Below are 22,518 nucleotides of genomic sequence, written 5' to 3'. Positions count from 1 at the left end.
TAACTAAACTATTCTGGATGCTTTAATGGATGACTCCGACATTTAACATTTTTGTTCTACAAGTTACACAGTGTTTAGTGTACGTTCAAAGATTTTAATTTTTTTTACAGTTCCAGTCAACATCCTAAAAATACACATTGTGCATTATCTTTCTTAGCATGAGAAACAGTTTGGGCAGCACACCATAAAAATGGCAATTTGAACAATGTTTTACATCCATTTCTAATAATCAAGCAATATTTTCTCTCAAGTGTTTAATTAACACAAACATGCCTGAGGTAATGCATAACTACAGCAAAAAGACGACACTGATCGCTGCACCGACATGAGATATGTGACAGAGACCTATCTAGCGAACTACGGCGGTGACAGAGTGATGTTGCAAAACTCAAAGGGACGTGGCATAAGTGGTAACAGGGCAGACGAACATCACACTTTGAGTAGACATCATCTTTTTTTCGAGGTGTGATGAATCGATGGAGTTTCTTAGTGGAGGAGGGGTGGATGGACAGAGGCAGCCCGATTCTCCCCTGTGGAAACCAGGCAGTGGGCCTTCCTTTTCCTCCTCCATATTAAGCCTGTCCTTTTCCATCATCCCGCTAGAAAGGCTTGGTCGCCACTCTTCTTCTATATCTGTTATCCCTTCCTCTAAATCATTCACCAAGGGTTTGGGGCCGAGAAACCAGTCTGTGGGAAGGGGAAAAAACATGAGAATTAAAATACATGATTTATAGTCATTTCTAAGTGTTTGTTTTAATGGTGTTCCTCCACCGATTTTACTAATCACGAGATGGACTCAAAACAGTATCCTGGATGATGTCATCAGGGTTATCACAGCTTGTGTCTGGACTGGAAACTATTTTTATTGTATTATTCTTTGCATTTGAAACAGGAGTTTGATAGAAGTGGGTCTTTATCAAGCAGGGAATGTCAATGATTTTGGGACCAGAATTCTTTATATTTGGTCCAGCTTTACGATTTTACTTTGGAAGCAGTTATCCACTCATATTCTAACCTGTTTTGGAATTCTCCTTAAAGGTGCAGTTTGTGAAGGGAATTGGCAGACTTGGTATAAATGGAATAGACTATTCAGATGTTTTAATTGGTGTGTAATCGACCCGAAATTAAAAGTTGTGGTTTCTTTCATTACCTTAGAATGAGCAAATAGTTATATCTACATTGGAGCATAAATTTAGTGGGTGTCAGGGGGAAGTGCAGCTGCTGGAAGACGAAGAATACTATAGAATAAATAACTAAATACATGTTCACCTCATCACATGATATTGTGGAAAGACTGAAGGCAGTGGTGGATGATGCCACTTTTAGTAACTAGCTGGTCTGGTCCTTGAAGACCACTTTATGTAGATTCTCAGAACGGAACAGATAGACACAGCATGTTGTTGTAATCTAGAACTTTCACCACTAGATGACGCCAAAAATACACATCATTACACACTGCACCTTTAATTGTATAACAAGGAAACTGTTAGGAAGATCATAATGCACCAAGGACACCCAATAGGGGAAAAAAGGAAAAGCCAAAACAGGGATGCAGCTTTGGCTGAATCGCTTAGGGAGAAAGAAGGGACTCAAAGGCATCGGAAGCATTGACACCAGAGTGGAAATAGCGATTGGAAGGAGAGGACACACCAGTCACTGGAGTTTACCTGCTAGGTCATGCATTAGATCTTTAATCAGATGTCCCACAATGGCGTAAGTGGCCACTATGACCAACACCACTCCGACTAGCACATAGACTACATTGCGCGGCAGAGTTATAGCGTCTCTCGCAGGAGGTATGTAGTCGATGAAATAGGCCTCCTCCTCCTCCCTCGACCTGTAGAGCTGCAGGAGCCGCCGGTGATCAAATGCCAGTTGTGTGAGATTTCCTCCTGAGGCGTTTAGGGACACAACTGGTTGTTGGTTCATGGTAGAGTTTGACAATTGGAAACCGTCTTCTAGGAATTTTGTGAAGCTCCTTTGGGCGATCACTGATTTCTCTGTCTCATAGCAGATCTGGGCTTCTTCATGGCACTGGAAAAACTTGGATAACGGGTGATATATAGGTACACCAGAGACGAGGAGGGAGAGTAACCAACCATTACAAGATTTGAAACATTCTTATATATTCTGAATCTGGCAAGAATGGCGGGATTGATGGCAGATGGAAATGTCAAGATGGTTGGAAATTGAAGACATGGGCTATGTCACAAAGCAGTGCTTGAGAAACAAACCTCACCAGACGGAGAAAATGTGATACCATAAGTTTGCCGATTCTCCTATATTTTGTCTAGACTTTAAGTCCCAGCATTCCTCCTCCTACTGTTTGAGGAAAGAGGTCCTGGGTCAAATTGTAATGCGAGCGAGGAGTGTGAGGCGGAGGCTAGGTGAATATAGGACAGAGTTAATAGGATTGAGTCTGTCACAGAGTTATATCAGCTTTCCATCTGCAGGGATTAGAGATATGACAGATAGAGTGAAGAGAGGTGGACAGTAATACAGCAAAGAGGCTTATGGTGCTTCATAGCCACGTTGCATCTATGGATATACAGTATATATATATTAAACCTACTTTCTCTGGGGTTTGAACTGGCATCACTTTATGTATATTCCATGCTTTAAATTAATCTTAAGCGCAGCAGATCCACTTTTTACTATAAAATGTCCGGTCACATGATTATAAATATCCCACCGAGTAGGAAAACATTACATCACCAAATGTAACTTATGAAAGAGATACGTTTGAATAAGAAATACATATTGTCGCCTATAATTTCAATGATAAACGGTGGGAAAATGTTAGACATGGGAGGGAACACATGTTGATTAAATGAGGACGTTTTGAGGCATGAAGATGACTCCTTACCTCTTGATCAAAACTTGAAACGGCTCCTCTGCGCCTTTCTCTGACTTGAATGAAAGGATTTGTAAATGGGTGTGTGTCGTCGGCAGATGGCTCTGGAAATAAAGACACACATAGGGCAGAATGTCACAGTCACGCAAACTACGGGCTTACCGTGGTGGCTGCTCTATCACAGCAAACCAACGAAACCTCACCATCGATGATTATTCTCTACAAGTGGGCGAGTGATCCAAACAGTGATCCAGTAAACACATTTTCTATCCTTCCAGATCTTCTCCGCTGGAGCATCGGGCTGCAGATTCCTACTCTAAGGTTTGGGTTCGGTTTCTGCTGATTGCTTGTACATTTTGTAAAACTGCGAAATGAGAAATTGCCATTCCATGATGGTGAGGGCGCTGCTCGCTACGATCATGAACCAAGAGAGCGGGTGCAGGCCCCAGTAGAATTCGTGCGACATGTTGTGCAAAAGCCAAAAAGAGGAAAGAAATATAAAAGGTTGATCGATTGGAAAGAAAAATCAGCTGAAAGCAGAAAAGTGTGAGGTCTCTGAATGTGTCTGTCGGGAGTGTAAGGCTGCCTGTGTCAGCATCAAGGTGTTCCTGAGTAATCCTTGATAGGATTTGGTTGAATCATGCCACTGTCACCACTAAGACCTTTCGACTGAGTCAGCAGAAATCCAAACAGAAGACAAGGGTTTAGTAAGCATCAGTTTGAGCAGCTGATCAGAACACAGACAATAAAAAGTGCAAATCAGGGACATTTTCCTGCACTAAGGTTTTCTGTAAAACTCAGACATTACCTGCAAGAAATGACTCCTTTTCTTATTCACATGCAGGATTCATGCAGTTAAGTAAAAAGCTCAAGTTAACAAAAGTATTCTCCGGGTGAAACAGAAAGCCGATCAATAACAAACTCAGACTCCACGGAAAGCACTACAAGCTGAACTACTATAGTCCTAGGCAAAAAGAGGCAACATGTCCATGTTGACTGACTGACACTCCCTCCTCAGGCAGGGCTGACCTCCGCCTTGGGTTTGTCTTCGGGCTCCTTCAGCCACTTGAAGTAGACATCGCCCAGCAGGAAGGTCCAGTAGACGACTGTTATAGAGATGTTCACGGTCAGAATGGCGATAACTAAAGGGTGCATCATGCTGGAAGACTGGGTGGACTCTTCAAACCTGTGTGTGAGTCTCAACGTGTGGGTGAAAAAGGTTGTGTATATGTCTGACAGGGTCACCTTTCCTACTCTCTCCGTGGACTCCCCACCCCTCTCCACTCTCTCTTTCCACTGGTCACTAAGTCTTTTATGGCAACAGCAGCATAATCCCCCTTCAGCCGCTTTGTTACAGAAGATAAAGTTGCCTTAGATGTGGGCCTGCTTTACATATGTGGTTCATCCATAAGATGGAGTTGCGTAGGGCACACGTTCATTCTTTATCACATGCAGGAGCAAGATTGTCTTGAGCCAGTATTCTGTAGAGAACATTTTAAAATGAAAATAGAAAACTGCTCAAGAAACAAAACAATTATATTTTTTTCTCTCTTCAAATAATAATGTCTGTGGAGCAGAACCATAATAATCTTTGTTCTGAACTTCATGTTCTCTCTAAGATATAATCCACAATCTAATCAAGAATCCAGAGACATCAGACAGAGGAGTTCTTAATCTTATACACCAAACAGGACAGATGGCTCCTTAATCGAACCCCAGGGGCCACAGCATCCTAGACAGCATGTGCAGTGTGGCCCGGTTTACTTTTTACATCTGTTGTTACGGATTCTTCTCGCGTATGCAGAATCCACAATCTTGATAAAATTAGAAAGCAAAAGTACAAAAAATGAAATTCAGAGTCTCAGGGGGGAAAAAGCCATCAAGGGTGGACAAAACTAAAACAAGAGATAACAGTGTCCACCAGATGGCAGCAGAAGCAAAGGCAACACTGAATTGTGTCTGACCATGCTTTAACTTGAAAGATTTAAATGGTTTCCCATGGGCTGTGGCTGCAGTAGTTCTATCAATGGCAGCTAAAAGTAATTACAAAATAGCTTGTTTTCCCTCAGATAAAGGCGTACATGTACGCATGACCCACGACTCAGGAGTCCATTACACGAACTTTGCATCACTCTCCCTTTAAATGTTTCACTCATTAGACTGAACTTTGATACCTGCCAGATAGCAGGCGTGTTGGAGCAGCTGCGTTGGTGTATCACAGATCAAAAGGCAACAGGTGACACTCCTTCTAATTACCTCCTTTCCCTCCGTGGCAGTGGAGAGGACACTGGCTTTTTTAACATGCCTCGCTTCTCAGCCGAGCGTGTTTAGCGGGGGACTGTAGTATTTCCATCAGTACAGGACGTGTCCTTTTTTATGAAGTTGGTGGTCCAACGAGAAGTTTTCAACGATGAGGCCTCCGATGGAACTCTGCGTGTTTCTCCTCTCTCTCACGGCTCCCCTGGTTTTGTACTCCCTGAACCACATGACAACTTTTCAAGAGTAAGTCTGCACGCATTCTTTAATTTACCTCACACTTTCCCCCTGGCCTGCTGTATACAGGCTTTGCTGATATTAACAGGCTGATGGAGTGGCCATCAAAAGGAGATTTAGCGAGGGCGTTTTTAACCTGTGGTAACCTCGTTTTAAGTAATCTTCAAGCCCACACAGCAAACAAAATTCCTGCCTGGCGTAGCATACAACATTAAGGGACTGTGCGGAAAATGGACTATTGAAAGTAACACACAATTAATTAGCTCTAGTGTAAGGCTTTACAAAATAAAATGTCACTAATTGAATCTAGTTTTTTTTTTTTTTCATTTTATATGAGAAGGAGGCTTGGTAAAAATAGATATAAACTTGACCAGTTTGACCACCCTTCTCTTACATGAAACTGAAATGATAAACTTCACCACTGAAAACCTTAAAGTCCTTGTTGGCAAGTGTAGAACAATTTGGCTACTACAAGTCTTTTGAATTTGAGTGGGTAGATCTTGAAAAGGAGAAGTGGAGTTTGGGCCTTTTTAAGGTAAGACACAGCAGGCAAATTGGAGCACTGGTCAATTTTGAAATGTTTTAATATTTTCCTTCCATAACATGTTTTCATTCTAGTATGAAAAAAAGGTTAATTGATCAAACCTTGTGTATATGTGCCTGTATATTTCTCCTAATCAACCATCTAAAATGGCCAATATCCCAAAATGAGTTTTTTCAACACTAATATTAATCATCATAAATATCCACTTTTAAAGGACTAATTTTTGGTTTTTAAATGGATTCAAATGTACTAATAATTAGTTAGATATTGCCGTATACGTATTTATTTAAACATTTCTGAACTAATTTTAACACAAAGTATTGTTTCAATGTAGTTAATCAACTGGCTTAGTTTCATGATATATATTTCTAACGAAGGAGTGAAAAAATAAATGGAGGAACTAACAGACATTCAGTGTTTTATTTTTTATTTAATTTTTTTTATATCACATAAGACACATAAAAGCAGCAAGGATTCATATTAAAGAAGCTGGAAACCAATAAATGTGTCTCATCTTTGCCTGAAAATAAATGACTCAAACGTTTGGCTGCTTCTAGGTGCTTATTAATGTCCTGAGAGTCTGCTTCAGCTCAAGTTTAAATATACAAAGGGTTGTCGACAGATACATTGATCGCCTTCACCCCTTACTCCTCAGGCCTCGTGTTGTCCTGGGAACGGGAGTAGTCGTCCTGGGATCTGTTCTTCTTCTCGTTTACCTCATTGTGCCGAAGACCATGAAAGTGGACCCCTTATTCTATGGTACTACCGCCTGACAAACCCAAACACTAACATGGATCAGCGACGTGAAGGTGTGGTTTTGTATTTTTCATCATGCCTCTCTGTGTCTCTCCAGCAATTGCATGGCTTTCCTTCAGCTGCATGGTGGGCCTGACTAACGCTTTGGAGCAGGACGGGTTCATCTCCGGCTTCATGGGCTTCTACCTAAAGATGGTAAGATTAGCTTTCCCATCTCACTCTCCCAAGACTACAACTTATTGATGATATGCCTGTCAGTTAAATTTTTAATATATGTTAAAAGTATAAAGTTCCTTTACCTGATGCCATGTCCTCAGGGTGAACCTCATCTGAGCAGTGCCTACGCTGTGATGACGTGTTACTGGGAAGGCGTCTTTCACTTCGCCCTCTTCCTCACCATCATCCACCGCATGTTCAAAGGGTAAGGATCGCCATCGCAAACGTACCACTTCATCAGTTTAGCAAATTCTCTAACAAAACCTGCCATTTTCCTCTCCACGCAGGAAGTCCTACCGTAGTCTGGCTCTGCTGTGGGCGGGTTCCTCCATCGCCCTTCAGATTGTCCTCGTTCCAGGAGTGCTCATTGGTGAGTGCTGCCTACACAAAGACTTTGGTTAATCACATTTACAAGTGCTGTGTCTTCTTTCCATGACGTTCCTGTTTGTCTGCAGGTAAGCATGCGTCGAACATTCGACCAGCCTTCTGGAGGAACATCCCCTTCTTTTTGGCGCCTTTCTGGGCGGCGACCCTGCTCTTTAGCAGACCCAGAGAGATGCCCGTCATCACAGCCGACAAGGTCAGTCTTGGCAGCTAAGACATTTACAGTATGCTGAGCATCTGCGGAGTACTCGTGTCCAACCATTTTCCTTTTAACACGGTTTGATTTGAAGTATTATGAGATAATCAAAAATAACAAACAAGATAATCAACATACATTTCATGGCCCATTGAGGGTCAACTAATGTGTGCTACTTTACTTGTATAAAGGTGGCAGACACTGATGACGGAATTCTGCAGATGATTCGGTTTATTAGCCTGTAACTTAAAGTAATATGAAACAAATGGAAAAATAGCACCTATTGCATAGAGACGTACATTATTTGTTTTTGTATTAAAGCACATTGGACAAGGATCATTTGAATAAGGATATACATGTAAAAGAGCTGTGATAAATGTGTCTAGACAAACACATTTGACACGCATAGGCTCTAGTTACTATTCAAATAAAACCAAAAACATTTTAAACGTCAATATGGATCAAAATATTGAATATTTTTGTAGCAGTTTTGCACATATACGTTTGCCAGGCTTTAATGACCACTAAAAGTCACTGAGGTTTGTCTGTCTGGACTAGATTTCCGCAGAGCAGAAGAAAAGTCTGCTGTTTCGACCCGTTGACCTGTTTCTGTCGCTGCTGTTGCTCGGAGCGATGGCCTTCTGTGTATTCAGAGGCTTTGTGAGTAAAAAGGCCCTGGAAGCTTTTGCACCTGTCCAGTATTACAGCTTGTGAATGAACTCTGAGACGTGAGGTCACATGTACAGCATGGTTAAATATTCTGCTCTGCTCCAGGTGGTGATGGACTGTCCTCTAGACTCCTGCTTCAACTACATCTACCAGTACGAGCCCTACCTCAAAGACCCTGTTGGCTTCCCCAGGGTTATGGTGGGTCTAGAGAAACAATATGCCAGTATTTAACCAAACATACTGTGTATTCCTGTTCAAAATGATAACAGCTCTCTTTCTGCACCGCTTCTGCAGATGCTGGTGTCTTTGTTCTATGCTGTGCCGCTGCTGGCTGTCTCCTTATATGGTCTGAACATTCCTGGATGCAGCTGGATGTTGGATTGGGCCATCTGCTTTGCTGGGGCCATGGCACAGGTAACATAGCTCACTGTATTTTGCTGCTTTTGCACACATTATGCAAATTTTCAGGTTCAAAATTGTGATTTGTGGTTCTACTACAAGCTGTTTTCATGCTGTATTGTCCAAAAAAACAACTTTTGAATTTCTTGAAGTGCCGTTGCTGAATCTTCTCTTTTCAGCCTCTGTCTGAAACGCACAGTTTTAGAGACTATCTTCTCTTTAAGACCTGCCTTCTAAAAAGCCCAGTCTGCTCTGAATGAGCCTGAGTCTAACTGCTGGTATAAATCAAACTACCAGTTCTTTCAAAAGGTTGAGGTGTAGAAAAAGAAAGAGAGTTGTTTTCTCTTATACTTTTTAAGTCTCTAGACCCATATTAGTGTTGAAGAAAGCCACGAAAAAGTGCATTTTGCATTATACAGTAGGTAACTTTTAATCTTCTTTTTATAAAATCAAACTGCAGAATAACGTTCACTTCCTCCTGCTGTTTGTCCCAGACCCAGTGGTGCCATATTGGAGCATCTGTTCACTCCCGCACTCCGTTCACGTACCGAGTCCCAGCAGACAAGTGGTGGCCTGTTATCACCCTCAACGTGTTGCTCGCCGTCGCACCGACTCTGCTGGCCCTGCGCTGCCACACCAACCTGGCTTATTTCATGAAACCTGTTCCCAAAGGACAGGCCGACAGTGAGAAGAAGAAAAAGTAGACCACTCGCCTGCCATGGGGCCGGGGAGGAATACTTCACGCTGTGACAGGGCTTATGTTTTCCGGGGCACTCGATGGTGCACAAACTGCATTAAACACAGAATTTTTCAACCCAAAAACCCAGAGGGAAATCAAAAACAAAGTTGCATACTGAATAAACTGTTCAAAAATCCGTCATCTTGCTCCCAGCAGCAGCACTCCCTGCATGGACTGTTGGACCCTGATAAGAAGGCTTTTGATGGAGGTGAGGAATGTGATCAGCCTGCACAGTGTTCAGGTGACTGTTGCAGACATCCAGTTTGGATCTTCCCCAGACGAACATCATAAACCTGGTTCACACAGGTCGGCATCACTCACTCTGGAGAGTGACAGTCATCATTCTACATCTTTCTGGGAAGAAATCCACATCAGAACTCCTCAGCTTTTAGTGTTATTTCTTTTCTGAAACTAAAACTGACAATCTGTGAAAACTTTCACAATAAAACTGTGAACACAACATGTTGATAGGTTTCACTGAATGCTTGAAAGACTTGATAACTAAGAGTTGATGATAGAGGAGATGGGAACAGATGTTACCCAAGCAGGAGAATCTGATGAAGGAAAAAGTCCCACTAGTGTCTTACATTCTGGGACATGTTGCATCATCCTGTTGTCACTGGGACAGCAACTAATAATGATTTTTCTTATTTTCTAGATGGATAATCAATTTATCAGAAATTATCTTTTCCCTAACGCTCAAGGTGACATCTTCAAATAAAACTCTTCTATCTGCAGTGACATAGTAATTTATTAATGTATGTACTTTTTACAAGCATGTGACTGCATCATTTGTGGTTTCCATGTCTCATGTGCCACTTTAATTTGTACAGCAAAAACAAATGGAGCACTTTGACAGGGTTGTGAGCTGCCCAGGTATAACGATGTTTGATTAAACTACATTTCAATTATCAACTGCTTTTTTTCCCCCTCATTTTCAAGTCTCATTATCTGTGAGTGTCTTGTTGGATTGATCCAAAAAGGGAGCAGTTTGCTGGTTTCACAGATCAGACATCAATATTCCACCCGGTGTAGTGATGTCATTTTGCCCTTTGTGCGGTGAACCACTGGCCCAGTTAACTCTGCTGTCGGACTGATAAGAGGTGAACCCTGGATTTTAGAGCAAATGATCACACGACATATCAGGGGCCTATTGCATAAAAGTGGAATTAAGATATCCAGGATGATTGATAAAGCCAGCCTTGACAAAGTCTAGCCTGGGCACTTTGGATTAGTCAGTTGCATAAACGCCAATCCAGGATGAAGAGGGGCCGCTTTGTCAAGCCAGGTGTAAGTCATTCTGTTAAGTGCCAGCCCACAGCTTTCAGAAGTAGACCCAGAGGTCGAACACAGATTTACTGATGTAAAAATGGAAAAGACGGCCCATTTTCCCACAATGCCTTGCTAGTTTAAACCATAAGTCAGGGGACAGATCATTTTATACAGCCTATGTCATCTCTGCCAACTAATCTTGATGTCCCTGCATTGTTTTATGATAAAATAGTTGACAGTGAGCAGTCTACAGGTGCATTTAAAAAATAGAATATCATGGAAAGTCCATTCAAATAGTTAAACTTTCATAGAGTCATTACACAAAGTGAAATATGTCAGACCTTCTTTTTGGATGATTGATTGATCATGGAATAAAAAATCCAGTATCTCAAAATATTAGAATATTGCATACAACCAATCAGAAATGTCAACCTTCTGAAAAGTATGTTTATTCTAGATTAATTTCACTTAATGTGTAATGAATCTAGAACATATTTAAGTTTCACCTTTTGAATTAAATTACAGAAAAAAGGAAACTTTCATTGATATTTAATTTTGTTTTAGATGCACCTCAATATAGTTATAAGTACAAAGTGAATTTATTTGACCCACATTTGCAACGTCATCTGCCATCGATAATCAATTGTATAAATATAGCCTGCAATATCAACAGACTATCACATAAATTATTATAATTTATATCATTTCATCTTAATGTAATTATAATTTAGTTAATTATAAATGGTTCAGGTTAAATAATAAAAAAGAAGAACTATTTAACTAAATGACAAGGCAGTCTTGTATGTGGTACTTTAAAACAGGTTATTGAAAATAAAGCAGTACACAGAAGATCATGGAATAACTGTTAAACACCTTGATTTCAGATCGGAGTGACAGCTGACTGAGCCAATCAGGCAACAGAATAAGTTTATCCTTTACGTTTAGCCTGGTCCCGACCAGGCTAAACGTAGAGGATAAATCTCTATGGTAATTTATGTCCCTCCGCTTTTATGCAACCAGATCATGGCTAACGCAAGCCAGGATAACCGAAAAATCCTAGGTTAATCCCTTATCCTAGTTTTATGCAATAGGCCCCAGCTCTCCAAGGCCCAATCTGTTGTTGCCTCATTTGTAAGTGTCACTTAAACATGTTGAGTCAGAACTGTCCTCACATGCCTGTATCAAACATCGCAAACACAGAGGTTGTGCCCTAATTTAATCTTACATAGTGTGTTCTTAACAGGGGGATACCAAAATACATTACTTGCAGCTAATTTTCCCACTCAAATTTATAATCATCTTAAGGACTATTCAAATTGACAAATGATGGAACAAAAAAAACAATATCGGAGAGAAATTGAAAATTTGACATGAGCATCTCTTGAAAACTCTGGTGATGAGGCTGCTTGAATTTATAATATTTCAGTTAAGCTAAAAATACACAGCTGAAGTTAACTGTCAAGGATTTATCTTCCTTTTTATGTTAAAACTTTGGTATCATAAATACAGTATCCAATTGTAATTCACCTCAAGAGTTGAGAGTTTTATTACGTTTTTCTGGCAATCCGTCATGTCCCATTCACCTGGTGGGCCATATTTCTCGCCCGTAAAAAATATTCTGCTCACAGACACAGCAGAGATTAGAAAATTGCCTTGTGAACCCAACAGGATAAAAGTATCATACACTGTGTGAGGGGAAAATTAAGTGAGTGACAAAGTTCAGAAAGGTGAAGGAAAAATAAAGGGGTTTGATTGACTTACCTCTGCTGGGGTACCAAGGTGACATGTTCCAAACAATGTCGAGCACAACAATACTTTTCTGTCAAAAACGAAGGGCATTATAGGGTCTTTGCACACTCTGGTAAAACGTCAATATAGTCCACACTCCACAGCCTGACTAGCAGCTCTATGTAAGGCTGTACTTAGGCACAGGGGTGCTTTGAGCTAAATGCTAATGGATTGATGTTTAGCGGGTAATGTTTACCAAGTTGACTATCTTAGTTTAGAACATTATGCTATCACTTGCTAATTTTATGTCAATCCATCCAAATGGTTGAAATGTCTTAACATTTGTGTTAAAACCACAAATATCAATGTGGTGGTGGAGCTAAAGTAAAAGTCAGGGATCACCAAAGTCAGTAGGCTTCATCTTCTGGAGAGGTCTCTTTAAAAATGGCATGGCAATCCATCAACAGCTGTTGAGAGATTTCACTCTGGAGCTGGTGTGCCAATAGACCAACAGACATTCCTGCCCCTATATGTAGAGCCATACTGCTGGCATGGCTAATGAAACAAAGTACAAGGTAGAAGATAGAAAGCAATTAGTTTGTTGGCCTGAAATAAACAAAAAACAATCCAAAAATTGTAAGTTTTTTCACTTTATTAAGAATGGAATACAACAGCAGGACAAAAAAGTCATAAGAACACCAAAAAAGTGGATGGTTGATCAAATATCAAAGGGACCAAAGGACAAAAAATTGTGACATTCTACCCATCATGTAAATATAGCCGAGCAAGGGTTGAAAGTATTTAGCAATTCAGTTACAATCAAGTTGAGTAAGAAGTGTATAATCCCATCCACACTACGTAAATCAGTTGGACATACTCATTAGCTGAGAGTGCTCATGGGGTACGGGGTCATCTATTTAATTGGACAAGGTCCAGCTATTGATCGAGGATCAGCCAATAACAAACATCACAATATTTACATTACAGAGATTAGAGGCAATCAAATGATTAATTTGAGTTTATTGTTGAGGGTTGGACTTACAGTATATATATATATACACACCGTATATACTGGTATAGAAAATGATGTTACATCGGCTCTTTGAAGCGTAAGTAGAAAAACAGAGTATGGTCACTAGCAAACTTATAATAAATAGTAATACAACACCAAAACATAACAAGTATTAGAAAAAAAGAAAGAAGCACGTCAGTAGAATAAAACAGACCAGCCATTCAGTTGCTCTACGGAAAAAGTAACAGCTACTGTACACATATAAAACGCTCAGGGTTACCAGGAGACTGAATCTGTGCTTTGTAAACAGAATACTAATGTTAGAGTCGTTTTCATGTAGAACGAGCAAACTGTTACCAAAAAAAAACAAAAAACAAAACGACTCAACACTTTTCTAAAGTTTTTCTCTTGCATGCGTACGCTCACACGCGCTCACACACTGCTGTCAGACTGACACGCTGAGAGGGTTTTAGTTCAAAGACAGGAGAAGGATTTACTGTACTGAGATGTTGGGTAAAGGTTGGGGAGGGGGGGGGGCGTTATCGACAGTTAGTGTTATAGTTAGTGTTCGCGGGGACCTCGGTTATAGGAAGCAGGGTGAAAACAAAGAGAAGCATCAAAACGCCTGGTGGTTACGAAGACAACTCTATGGTAGAGTAAGAGAAACCTTATTCATCAGGAGGAATTAAGCTAAAGAGAGCGTGGTTAGAAGCAAGGGAAGGATTTGTGAGCGATGTGAAACTACTGTCTGTCTTTATGGGCCGTGGTAAGCACCTAGGCATGGCAGCTGTTGCATTATTTGGTTCAGTAGTAGCTGTGTGCGTCCTCTCTGGCCTTGTGTCCCTCTCCTCCGTGTCTCCTGTGGTTGCGGCGCTCGTGATGCTGGTTGTGGTGGTGGCGTCGGTACCGGTGTGATCGTCGAGCTAAAAGCGGAGGGAAACAAATGGATTATTTTTATTTATTTTTAAGATATTTTTTTGGCATTTTTATGCTTTATTGACAGTGTAGTGACAGAGTTGAAATGGGGCAGAGAGGGGAGTGACATGCAGAGAACGACTGCGTGCTGGAATCGAACCCGGGTCCGCTGCTGGCCGAGGCCCATGGGGGGGACGCCCTACCGACTGAGCTAAGGGCGCCCCTAAACAAATGGTTTTTAATGTTGTACAATTTACAGTAGACTATACACCTCACAGTTATCATATTGGCTTCTCTCTTCTTTGCACTTATCCTTAGCACACTTGTTCTGTTAAATTGGATTCAAGGGACCTTAAGTTTCAGAAGTTCAAACATTTTTATAAGGAATTGTGACCAATAGGCCTACATGTTGTGGACCACTATGTAATGTTGATACTAATTTACACTGTTTACACTAAAGTACCTCAAAGCCAATATACTGACAGGGGGGATTTAATGACGGGCCTGTAGTTCACACTTTTGGACATTTTTATGGCTTCATGAGTGAGTTGACGATAGAAAGATGACAGGAAATAAGATCGGAGTGAGAGGATGAATCTCATTTATTTAAGGTCCCCTGTTGGATTGAACCAGGGAAGTTTATGGTTCATGGTTGGCGTCCTCAACCTTGTTTTACTTTGAGTGTATTGCAATTTCAGCGATTAAAATAAAATATTATTTTACTGCTGCACTAACTGTATTGTAAAAAAACTAAACAAAAGGCCTACACCAGGACACATAATCCTAGCCAGAAAAGAGGCTATTATGTAACCAGAACTTGAGGAACCGGTTGGACAGTGCATAGTAAAGCAGCAGTAAATAAATAAAAGTCATACAGTAATTACAGAGCTCCATAACTGACTCCAAGCCACGGCCATCATGACACAAGACAATTAAAATAAGGTTGGAGACTCACACTTCGTGCAGATGATTCTGGGCCTCTCCCAGCTGCCGTCGGCCCGGCAACGAGCGGTGGGGATGTGGCGCTGGAAGAATCCTTCAGCGCACTGGTAGCGCACCACCGCATGGATGTCATAGTGTGACCGCCGTCGACCTATCAAGTGGGCGTTCTCCACTGAAGGCGGGGTCCCACACAACACTGCCGGGAAAAAAATTAAATTAATCCATCAGATAAAGCATGGCGTACATCCAAAGATCTTTTTCACATCAATCTAGAGACATACATCGTATAGTTTCAAATTCCACTCATAATGCAGCCGCAAGTGCAAAGGCACAATATTACAGTGTGTGTTTTGCCTCTAGATGGCAGCCTTGAGTGTTATGCAGAGCCTTTGAAGCCAGAAGGAGGTAGGCAATGGGTCTCTCTCCCTCTGCAGTAGACCGGGAGAACAGCCAAACCACAGTGCCAGGAGACCACAGCCAGAAAAAACAAACACCACTCTCAAAATGGTTCGTCCTTTTCTCCCTGCTCTCCTCCATCTTTCTCCTTTCTTCTCTAGTCCTACAGCATCCCACAACATCTCGCTGCGTTCACATTCAGGTCGACTGATGTCAGGGCAAGGGTGGGTGAGTATTGTGAGAAAAGCAATTTACGATGCAATATGTGAACAATTAAAGTAATTGGCAATAACTGCATCAACAGTTCTGCTGCCTGCGTAACTCGTAGTGAGATCCCAGGTGAAAGCGACTGCAATAAGAGGAAGACTCAAAAATCAATACAGGTTTGAGACTGAATCGCGAGCTTCCCTTGTGTTTTTTTAAGCATTAAACACACAGGCAACCAAATTGTATGAAGGCAGCAAGAAAATCTCCGTTCCTGAATTGATAGAGCTTTTTGAGACCTGAATGTGTAAAAAGAGGGATGGACAGCTTTTTTTGCACAATTGCTGTGCTGTTTTGGTTAAATTCACTATGGAAGCATTACAGTACCTGTGCCTTTCTTGCAGATGTAGGGCAGGTTGTAGTTACAGGGCACGTCGTTCCACTTGCCATCCTCATGGGCAATGGTCACCACGCAGTCCTCCCCACCTGCGAAGAAGTTATCCGGCTGGCTCTCCCTCCACTTCTCATACACCTACGCAAACGACAGAAAATAAGCTTGTGCTGGCATTTGTAAGAATGTAAGATGAATGCCGTTACTTTCTGAGATTACAAGTGAGATGTTGTGAGACACAATTTTAATCTAAACAACAATGAAAAGCTTTAAAAGGGCCTGAAAACACATTTTCCTCTTTCAGGTTAGTAGTTTGAGCATTAGAGTCCTTTATTAATACAATATTTTCTGTCAAGGTTAAAGCAGTTTCTGGGCAATTTCAAGCATTTCTGTGTTTGTGTTTTGTCTTCGCTGCTTAGTGGTTAAAAGTGGACTGGAGTCTGTTGGGAAAAGGTGAGGTCATGTGCTCTTGCCTACCAATCAGAATTCAGTAACACTTTAAAACTGATGACTGACCAGATCGTTGGTGTCAGTCCACTGAAAGTCCTCCTCTACGGTGCGGTCATTCAGTCCGATCCAGGCGTTGTCGTGTCCCAGACCTGTAAATAAACAACAGTTCCTTTGGTGTTTAGTCCAACATCATTTAATCTGTGATTCATTTTCCCTGTGGCTTTCCTATTTGTCTTGCTTCCATTGTCTCTCTGCTGCATCATACAATGATTAAGCAAAGGAACCCATCTACTGCTTTTATTATTATTATGCGTAACCCATTCCCCTCTGTTCTATTTAATTCAATTTGGTAGTCTTTGCTCATGTTCCAGCCTTATGTTGGTTTGAAATTGTATCTTTTGTTTTCTCTTTTTCTTCTCTTTTTCTGTTTTGTAGATAAAGGGTTAACCATGCCAACAGAAACACACACCATTGATAAAGTCCTGCTCATTAGCAGAGATGATGCTAGTGAGGTGGGCGCTGTGCTCTCTGCAGTCCTTCTCTGCGTCCTCCCAGGTGTGTCGGTGGGTGAAGTATCTGTGAGCCAATGCAGAGAGAGTGGATATGAAAATAAATGTTTCATATATAATGCAGCCAATTGAAATGGTACAGAAAGCTGCAGTAAGTGTGTCAAGACTCGCTCCGGGGTATAAAAGAGTAATGCAGATGGATGAGGCACCTGTGGTTGCAGGTAAATAAATTGCTACTCCATATATTTTAACAGCACAGCCAGTTTTTTCATCACTCGTACCTGTAGCAGTGGCCGTGGAACTTCCTCCAGCCGTGCTCGCAGCCTTCTATGTCTGCAAAGATTAAGAGAGAAGAGGAGGGGAAATGAGGGGGAAGCTGAAACAATTTCTTTAAGGGATGTAAAAGTGCAATTAGGTGCAGGATCGAAAAGAAAGAGGAAAATCTGTAGCAAATGGGAGAAGAGAGGAAGCTTGTTTTTACCGAGCACTCTATCTCATTTGACAAATAAGGACTTAAATGTATAACTCTGGCATCTTAAGAGGCAATATACATGAACTGTAATTATTCAGGCTCATTTTCAATTCGCAGCACATGTGGCCCTCTCTTTGCACTATTAGTATTCATTAATAACACCAATGCCTGTTGATTCATTTATAACTGCAAAGGTTATACATTCATTAATTCTCATTACTACTAGTGCACGGTTCGCATGCATAAATGGAAGGACATAAATGGAGACGGAGGTGGGTAAAACCAATGAGTTGTGTGCACATGGGTTCTAGTGTGTGGTATGGAAGGTGGTTAGTGCCACTTACCGCACAGACACACAAACATTTTGCCTCATTCCCATGAGGTGGTATCATGAGATGTGACATATTATAATACGGTATATTATACTATTTCATGTATAGTTTCAATTTTTTTTAATCTTTACCTTATAAACTTATATTTATTTATTTTTTCTTACATTACTGTTTGTATCTGTTCTTAGTGCTATAACATCCAAATCTACCCGTTGGGGGAATGGGGATTAATAAAAGATAATGTCTTATCTTGTCTACCACACAGACATTTGGGAATGTGTGCAATGTATGTGGGGAAATTGACTGAAACCTATATAACTTGCTTGGAAAACATTGTAAATTGTTTGAGTCAGTATCTGTCACCCCGCAGCCCTGTGACATGCACACAGATACAGTGTCTGATTGCTGGGGAGAGACGCGCCTTTGTGATATTGTGTTATGACATATAGCCGTGACAGACGCTGCACACTGATCACGATTATTTCCGCCAGCAGAGTCTGAAAACAAACCTTTATACTGCTCCTATCAGATGGCTTAGAATTTTAACAAGTTCAACCACTGTGGTCGCTCCGCAGCCCGATAACGTTTCATATCAGAGGATGCAGGATATTTTCCCCTCACCTAACTTGGAGGTGTATGTTCTCCATCCGTGTGTGTGTGTGTTTTTGTGTGTGTTTGTGTTGTTCTCTCGCCCTCACCTTTCTCACACGTGTCCCCTCCGTAGCTGGGCAGGCAAAGGCAGAGGAAGGAATCGATCTTGTCAATGCAAGTGCCTCCATTTTCACATGGCTCCGACTGGCAGTCATCAACATCTGTGAGGAGGGGGAAAAAAGCAGCAAGAACAGGCGGGTTGTGTTTCCCATTAGCTGGCTCAGATTATGAGGATGCTTTGTGCTGAAAAGATTCTTTCTGTTCATAAAAAAAGAAAAAAAAATGTGTGGGCGATCGCTGTCATTCAAGCATGGACACAAGACAAGATGGTCATCAGTCCTGGTTTAAACAGTACCACGTGTCCATGGTGGTGGGTGCAGTGTCATCAAATACAGACTGTCTAATCTCCTTTACTTTCACCGATTTGTCCTCATTTTCTCACACAGGGAGACACTCTGAGCCTTTCAAGTGTTATTACGTCCTTTTTTATGCATTTTTAGAGGTCAAGGTCGACTTGATGAATCTCTAATCTATTCTCTTAGTCTCTTTTACACTGTCTCCATTTACCAGAGGCAGTGTAAGGGTGACACAGCAAGATGTACATCACATTGTTTTTTTCCTTTAAGAAGTTGTATAGACATACATTTGGAGGATTAGTCAGCAGGGAGGCTGAACCTGACCAGATGATCTGAGTTCAAGCCCCCATTTTGGCAGCCATCCACTTTGCTGAAGAGGCCTCGAGCAAAAGCGGAAAACCCTAGGCTCCAGGGCTACATAACTACTCTCTCTGTGTGGGGGGAAAAAGGGACATTTCTCTACAGGGTTCCATTAAGTATCACTTTATCATTGTAAACGGAGGGCCTATAATCTTCTTTCATCACCGTGGGGTTTTTCTGGACCCAGAATAACAGATATATACCCCAGGGCAGGACAGAAATCTATTAGAAGGCACAGCGAGAGTGGAAAAAAGGGGGACTCATAAGTTCAAATTTACGATGGAGTGTTTCCCCAGTTCTTAACTGATACTTAGTTACAAGCAAAGAGCTCCACATTGAGAAAGGTCAGTGGCTGTGCAGAGCCAGATGTGTCAGACAGATCGAACTAGAATGACCTTTAGCCTCATTTTATATCCAACTGTTGTGGGGGGAGAGACTGAGTGTTGTAGACTGTATTGTGGTTTATCGCGAACATATGTTGCAGGGAACTAGTGGTATGTAAGATTGTTTTTGAATCTTATTTTAAATAACATTTTCTCAGCTTAACTTTCATTTCTGCTGCGGCTTACGATACACGCATGTACAGTCAAGCCCGAAATTATTCATACCCCTGGCAAATTTTTACTTAAAGTTACTTTTATTTAACCAGCAAGCCTTTTCTTGATTCTCCCAGAAGATAATAAGACGATGTACAAGAGGCATCATTGTGGAAAAAAAAAATTCAGGTTTTATTTACATTTGAACAAAAAGTGGCATGTCCAAAATTATTCATACCCTTAATAATAATCAATAGAAAAGCCCATATTGGCTATTACAGCAATCAAACGCTTCCTATAATTGCTGGCCAGCTTTTTGCATGTCGCCATGTCGCATTTTTGCCCATTCATCTTTAGCAATGAGCTCCAACTCTTTCAGTTTGGAGGGTCTTCTTGCCATCACCCTGATCTTTAGCTCCCTCCACAGATTCTCAATCGGATTCAAGTCAGGACTCTGGCTGGGCCACTGTAAAACGTTAATGTGTTTGTCCGCTAACCATTTCTTCACCACTTTTGCTGTGTGTTTTGGGTCGTTGTCCTGCTACAATGGCCACTGGTGCCCAAGGCCAAGTTTCTCTGCCAACTGCCTGATGTTGTTAAAAATCTTGATGTATTGCTCTTTTTTCATGGTGCCGTTAACTGTGATTACGTTCCCTGGTCTATTGACTGAAAAATACCACCACCATGTTTGACAGTGTTCTTAGGGATGAAGGCTTCTCCTTTTTTATGCCAAATGAAGGATACATCATTGTGGCCAAACAATTCAATTTAGTTTCATATGACCATAAAACAGAAGACCAGAAGTCTTCTTCTTTGTCGAGATGAGCATTTGCAAAGGCCAAGCGGGCTTTTGTGTGCCTTATCTGGAGAAGTGGCATCCTCCCTGTTCTGCGTCCAAGGAACCCAGCAGTGTGCAGTGTCCGTTGGATTGTCTGCCATGAAACTTTGCCTCCAGCAGAGCCAAGATTAACCAGGATGGCCTTGGTGGTGATCCTGGGATTATTTTTCACCTCTCTCACTATCCTCCTGGCCGGTACAGGTGTAACTTTTGGCTTCCGACCACGTCCTATGAGATTTCCCACCATGCAGAACTTTTTGTATTTTTTAATAATACATCAACGACCCAAAACACACAGCAAAAGTGGTGAAGAAATGGTTAGCGGACAAACACATTAACGTTTTACAGTGGCCCAGCCAGAGTCCTGACTTGAATCCAATTGAGAATCTGTGGAGGGAGCTAAAGATCAGGGTGATGGCAGTGAGACCATCCAACCTGAAAGAGTTGGAGCTCATTGCTAAAGATGAATGGGCAAAAATACCAGTGGAGACATGCAAAAAGCTGGTCAGCAATTATAGGAAACGTTTGATTGCTGCCAATAAAGGCTTTTCTATTGATTATTGAGAAGGGTATATGAACATTATTGGATATGCCACTTTTTGTTCAAATGTAAATAAAACCTGAAAAATTTGTACATCATCTTATTATCTTCTGGGAAAAGCCTGTGTCATTTCCAATCAAGAAAAAGCTTGCTGGTTGAATAAAAGTAACTTTAAGTCAAAATTTCCAGGGGTATGAATAATTTCGGGCTTGATTGTAGGTAGCCCGGTCTTGGACTATTCCTGAAAATCTGTGTAAAATGTTTTGATGTTTTGAATACCATGGAAAACCTACTGATAACTTAAAACAATGTTATATAAATAGGAAATGCTACGTAAATCATGACTGGTGTCACCCTGAATGACCTCGAGATGTGCTGGTTCATAGTTTAAAACCCACCACCAACTCCCTCTGCCTATTAAAATCAGTAGAGCGCTTTGTTGTTCAGTGAAAAAAAGTCTGATACCCTTGTCCCTTTCATCCATTATGCAGAGGGGAAGCTGTTCCTCAGAGAGATAATACTGCAAATTCTGCAAATCCGTTACAAAGCCTTCCAGCAAACCCACGCATCAGCTTGCCGGCCGTTAGTTTTGATTGTCTGTCTGTCCATCGCTCCTATCTTTCAGGGACGCTGAACAGGCAAAACCTGGTCCTCAGAAAAGTATTTTACTCATATGTATGTGGGTCATTCAAAGGGATCACTTCCTTTGAGGAATGGCTGCCTAATGAGCTCAGCATATGTTGAGGAAGGAATTAGTTCCCTTAAGGCAGATATATACAAAGTGTCAGAGGACCTGCTTTGAGACGTAGACCAATGCATTTCCCTAAAAGACAGTGTATTAGTGGCACAGTTTGATCTTTGAGTTGGAGTCAGGTATTTATGAATGCATAAAACACAACATCATGGGTGCTTGATGTCTGTTATTGAGTAATCCAGTGAATTTAATAACTGGAAAAACAAGGTGAACGTTGCACTGATGTAAAATCCTCATTGAATTACATCACTGCCTGCGAGGGTCTAAAGCTAAACATATTAAAGGTATATTTATCTCGGTATAAATAGGGTTACAAATATCCGTGGTTGCATATTTATCCATGTGAACCTTAACGTGGGTGTACAGCAATAATTAAATATGGATTAGGAAATGAACTGAAACCATAAAACCATCAAACCAGATAAGGTTTCAAACCAATCCAAATCCATATAATTATTATAATTACAGTGCAAATGACATGATGTTACCACACCACATGAACCAATAACAATAATAAAGTTGTAGGTTGTACTTTTTCCACAGCAAGGGTATTGAATTGTCACAATGGGGAATAAAACAATCAACAAAGTCTTCTTTGCAAAAAGGCCT

The 22,518-nt window shown here is 41.2% G+C and overlaps 2 protein-coding genes across 2 annotated transcripts in view; one reads left to right on the top strand and one right to left on the bottom strand.

The window, feature by feature from the left end:
• Positions 1 to 5,264: 5,264 nt before the first annotated feature.
• LOC307255386 (transmembrane 6 superfamily member 2-like) lies at positions 5,265 to 9,215 on the top strand (the record flags this gene model as incomplete). The annotated part of the gene is made up of 10 exons (XM_080034069.1): positions 5,265 to 5,356; positions 6,547 to 6,650; positions 6,745 to 6,842; positions 6,965 to 7,068; positions 7,151 to 7,233; positions 7,319 to 7,443; positions 8,002 to 8,103; positions 8,218 to 8,310; positions 8,407 to 8,526; positions 9,006 to 9,215. 10 exons carry the CDS (start codon positions 5,265 to 5,267, stop codon positions 9,213 to 9,215), a joined length of 1,131 nt encoding a protein of 376 aa, XP_079890195.1.
• A 3,714-nt stretch (positions 9,216 to 12,929) lies between these two features.
• LOC307255817 (neurocan core protein-like) overlaps positions 12,930 to 22,518 on the bottom strand; it is a 43,310-nt gene continuing 33,721 nt past the window's right edge. The window contains exons 14-20 of the mRNA XM_080034616.1: positions 18,572 to 18,685; positions 17,351 to 17,402; positions 17,030 to 17,136; positions 16,627 to 16,709; positions 16,107 to 16,251; positions 15,133 to 15,315; positions 12,930 to 14,185 (exon numbers count right to left, since the gene is read on the bottom strand). Of these exons, the coding sequence (XP_079890742.1) occupies positions 14,067 to 14,185; positions 15,133 to 15,315; positions 16,107 to 16,251; positions 16,627 to 16,709; positions 17,030 to 17,136; positions 17,351 to 17,402; positions 18,572 to 18,685 (803 nt within the window). The 3' untranslated portion in view covers positions 12,930 to 14,066. The remainder of the gene's footprint in view (positions 14,186 to 15,132; positions 15,316 to 16,106; positions 16,252 to 16,626; positions 16,710 to 17,029; positions 17,137 to 17,350; positions 17,403 to 18,571; positions 18,686 to 22,518) is intronic.

Source organism: Ammodytes marinus (assembly GCF_949987685.1).
Source record: "Ammodytes marinus genome assembly, chromosome: 9".
Classification (NCBI taxonomy): domain Eukaryota; kingdom Metazoa; phylum Chordata; class Actinopteri; order Uranoscopiformes; family Ammodytidae; genus Ammodytes; species Ammodytes marinus.
Note: the sequence above shows the minus strand (reverse complement) of the source record. Positions and strands in the feature narration are given on the sequence as shown.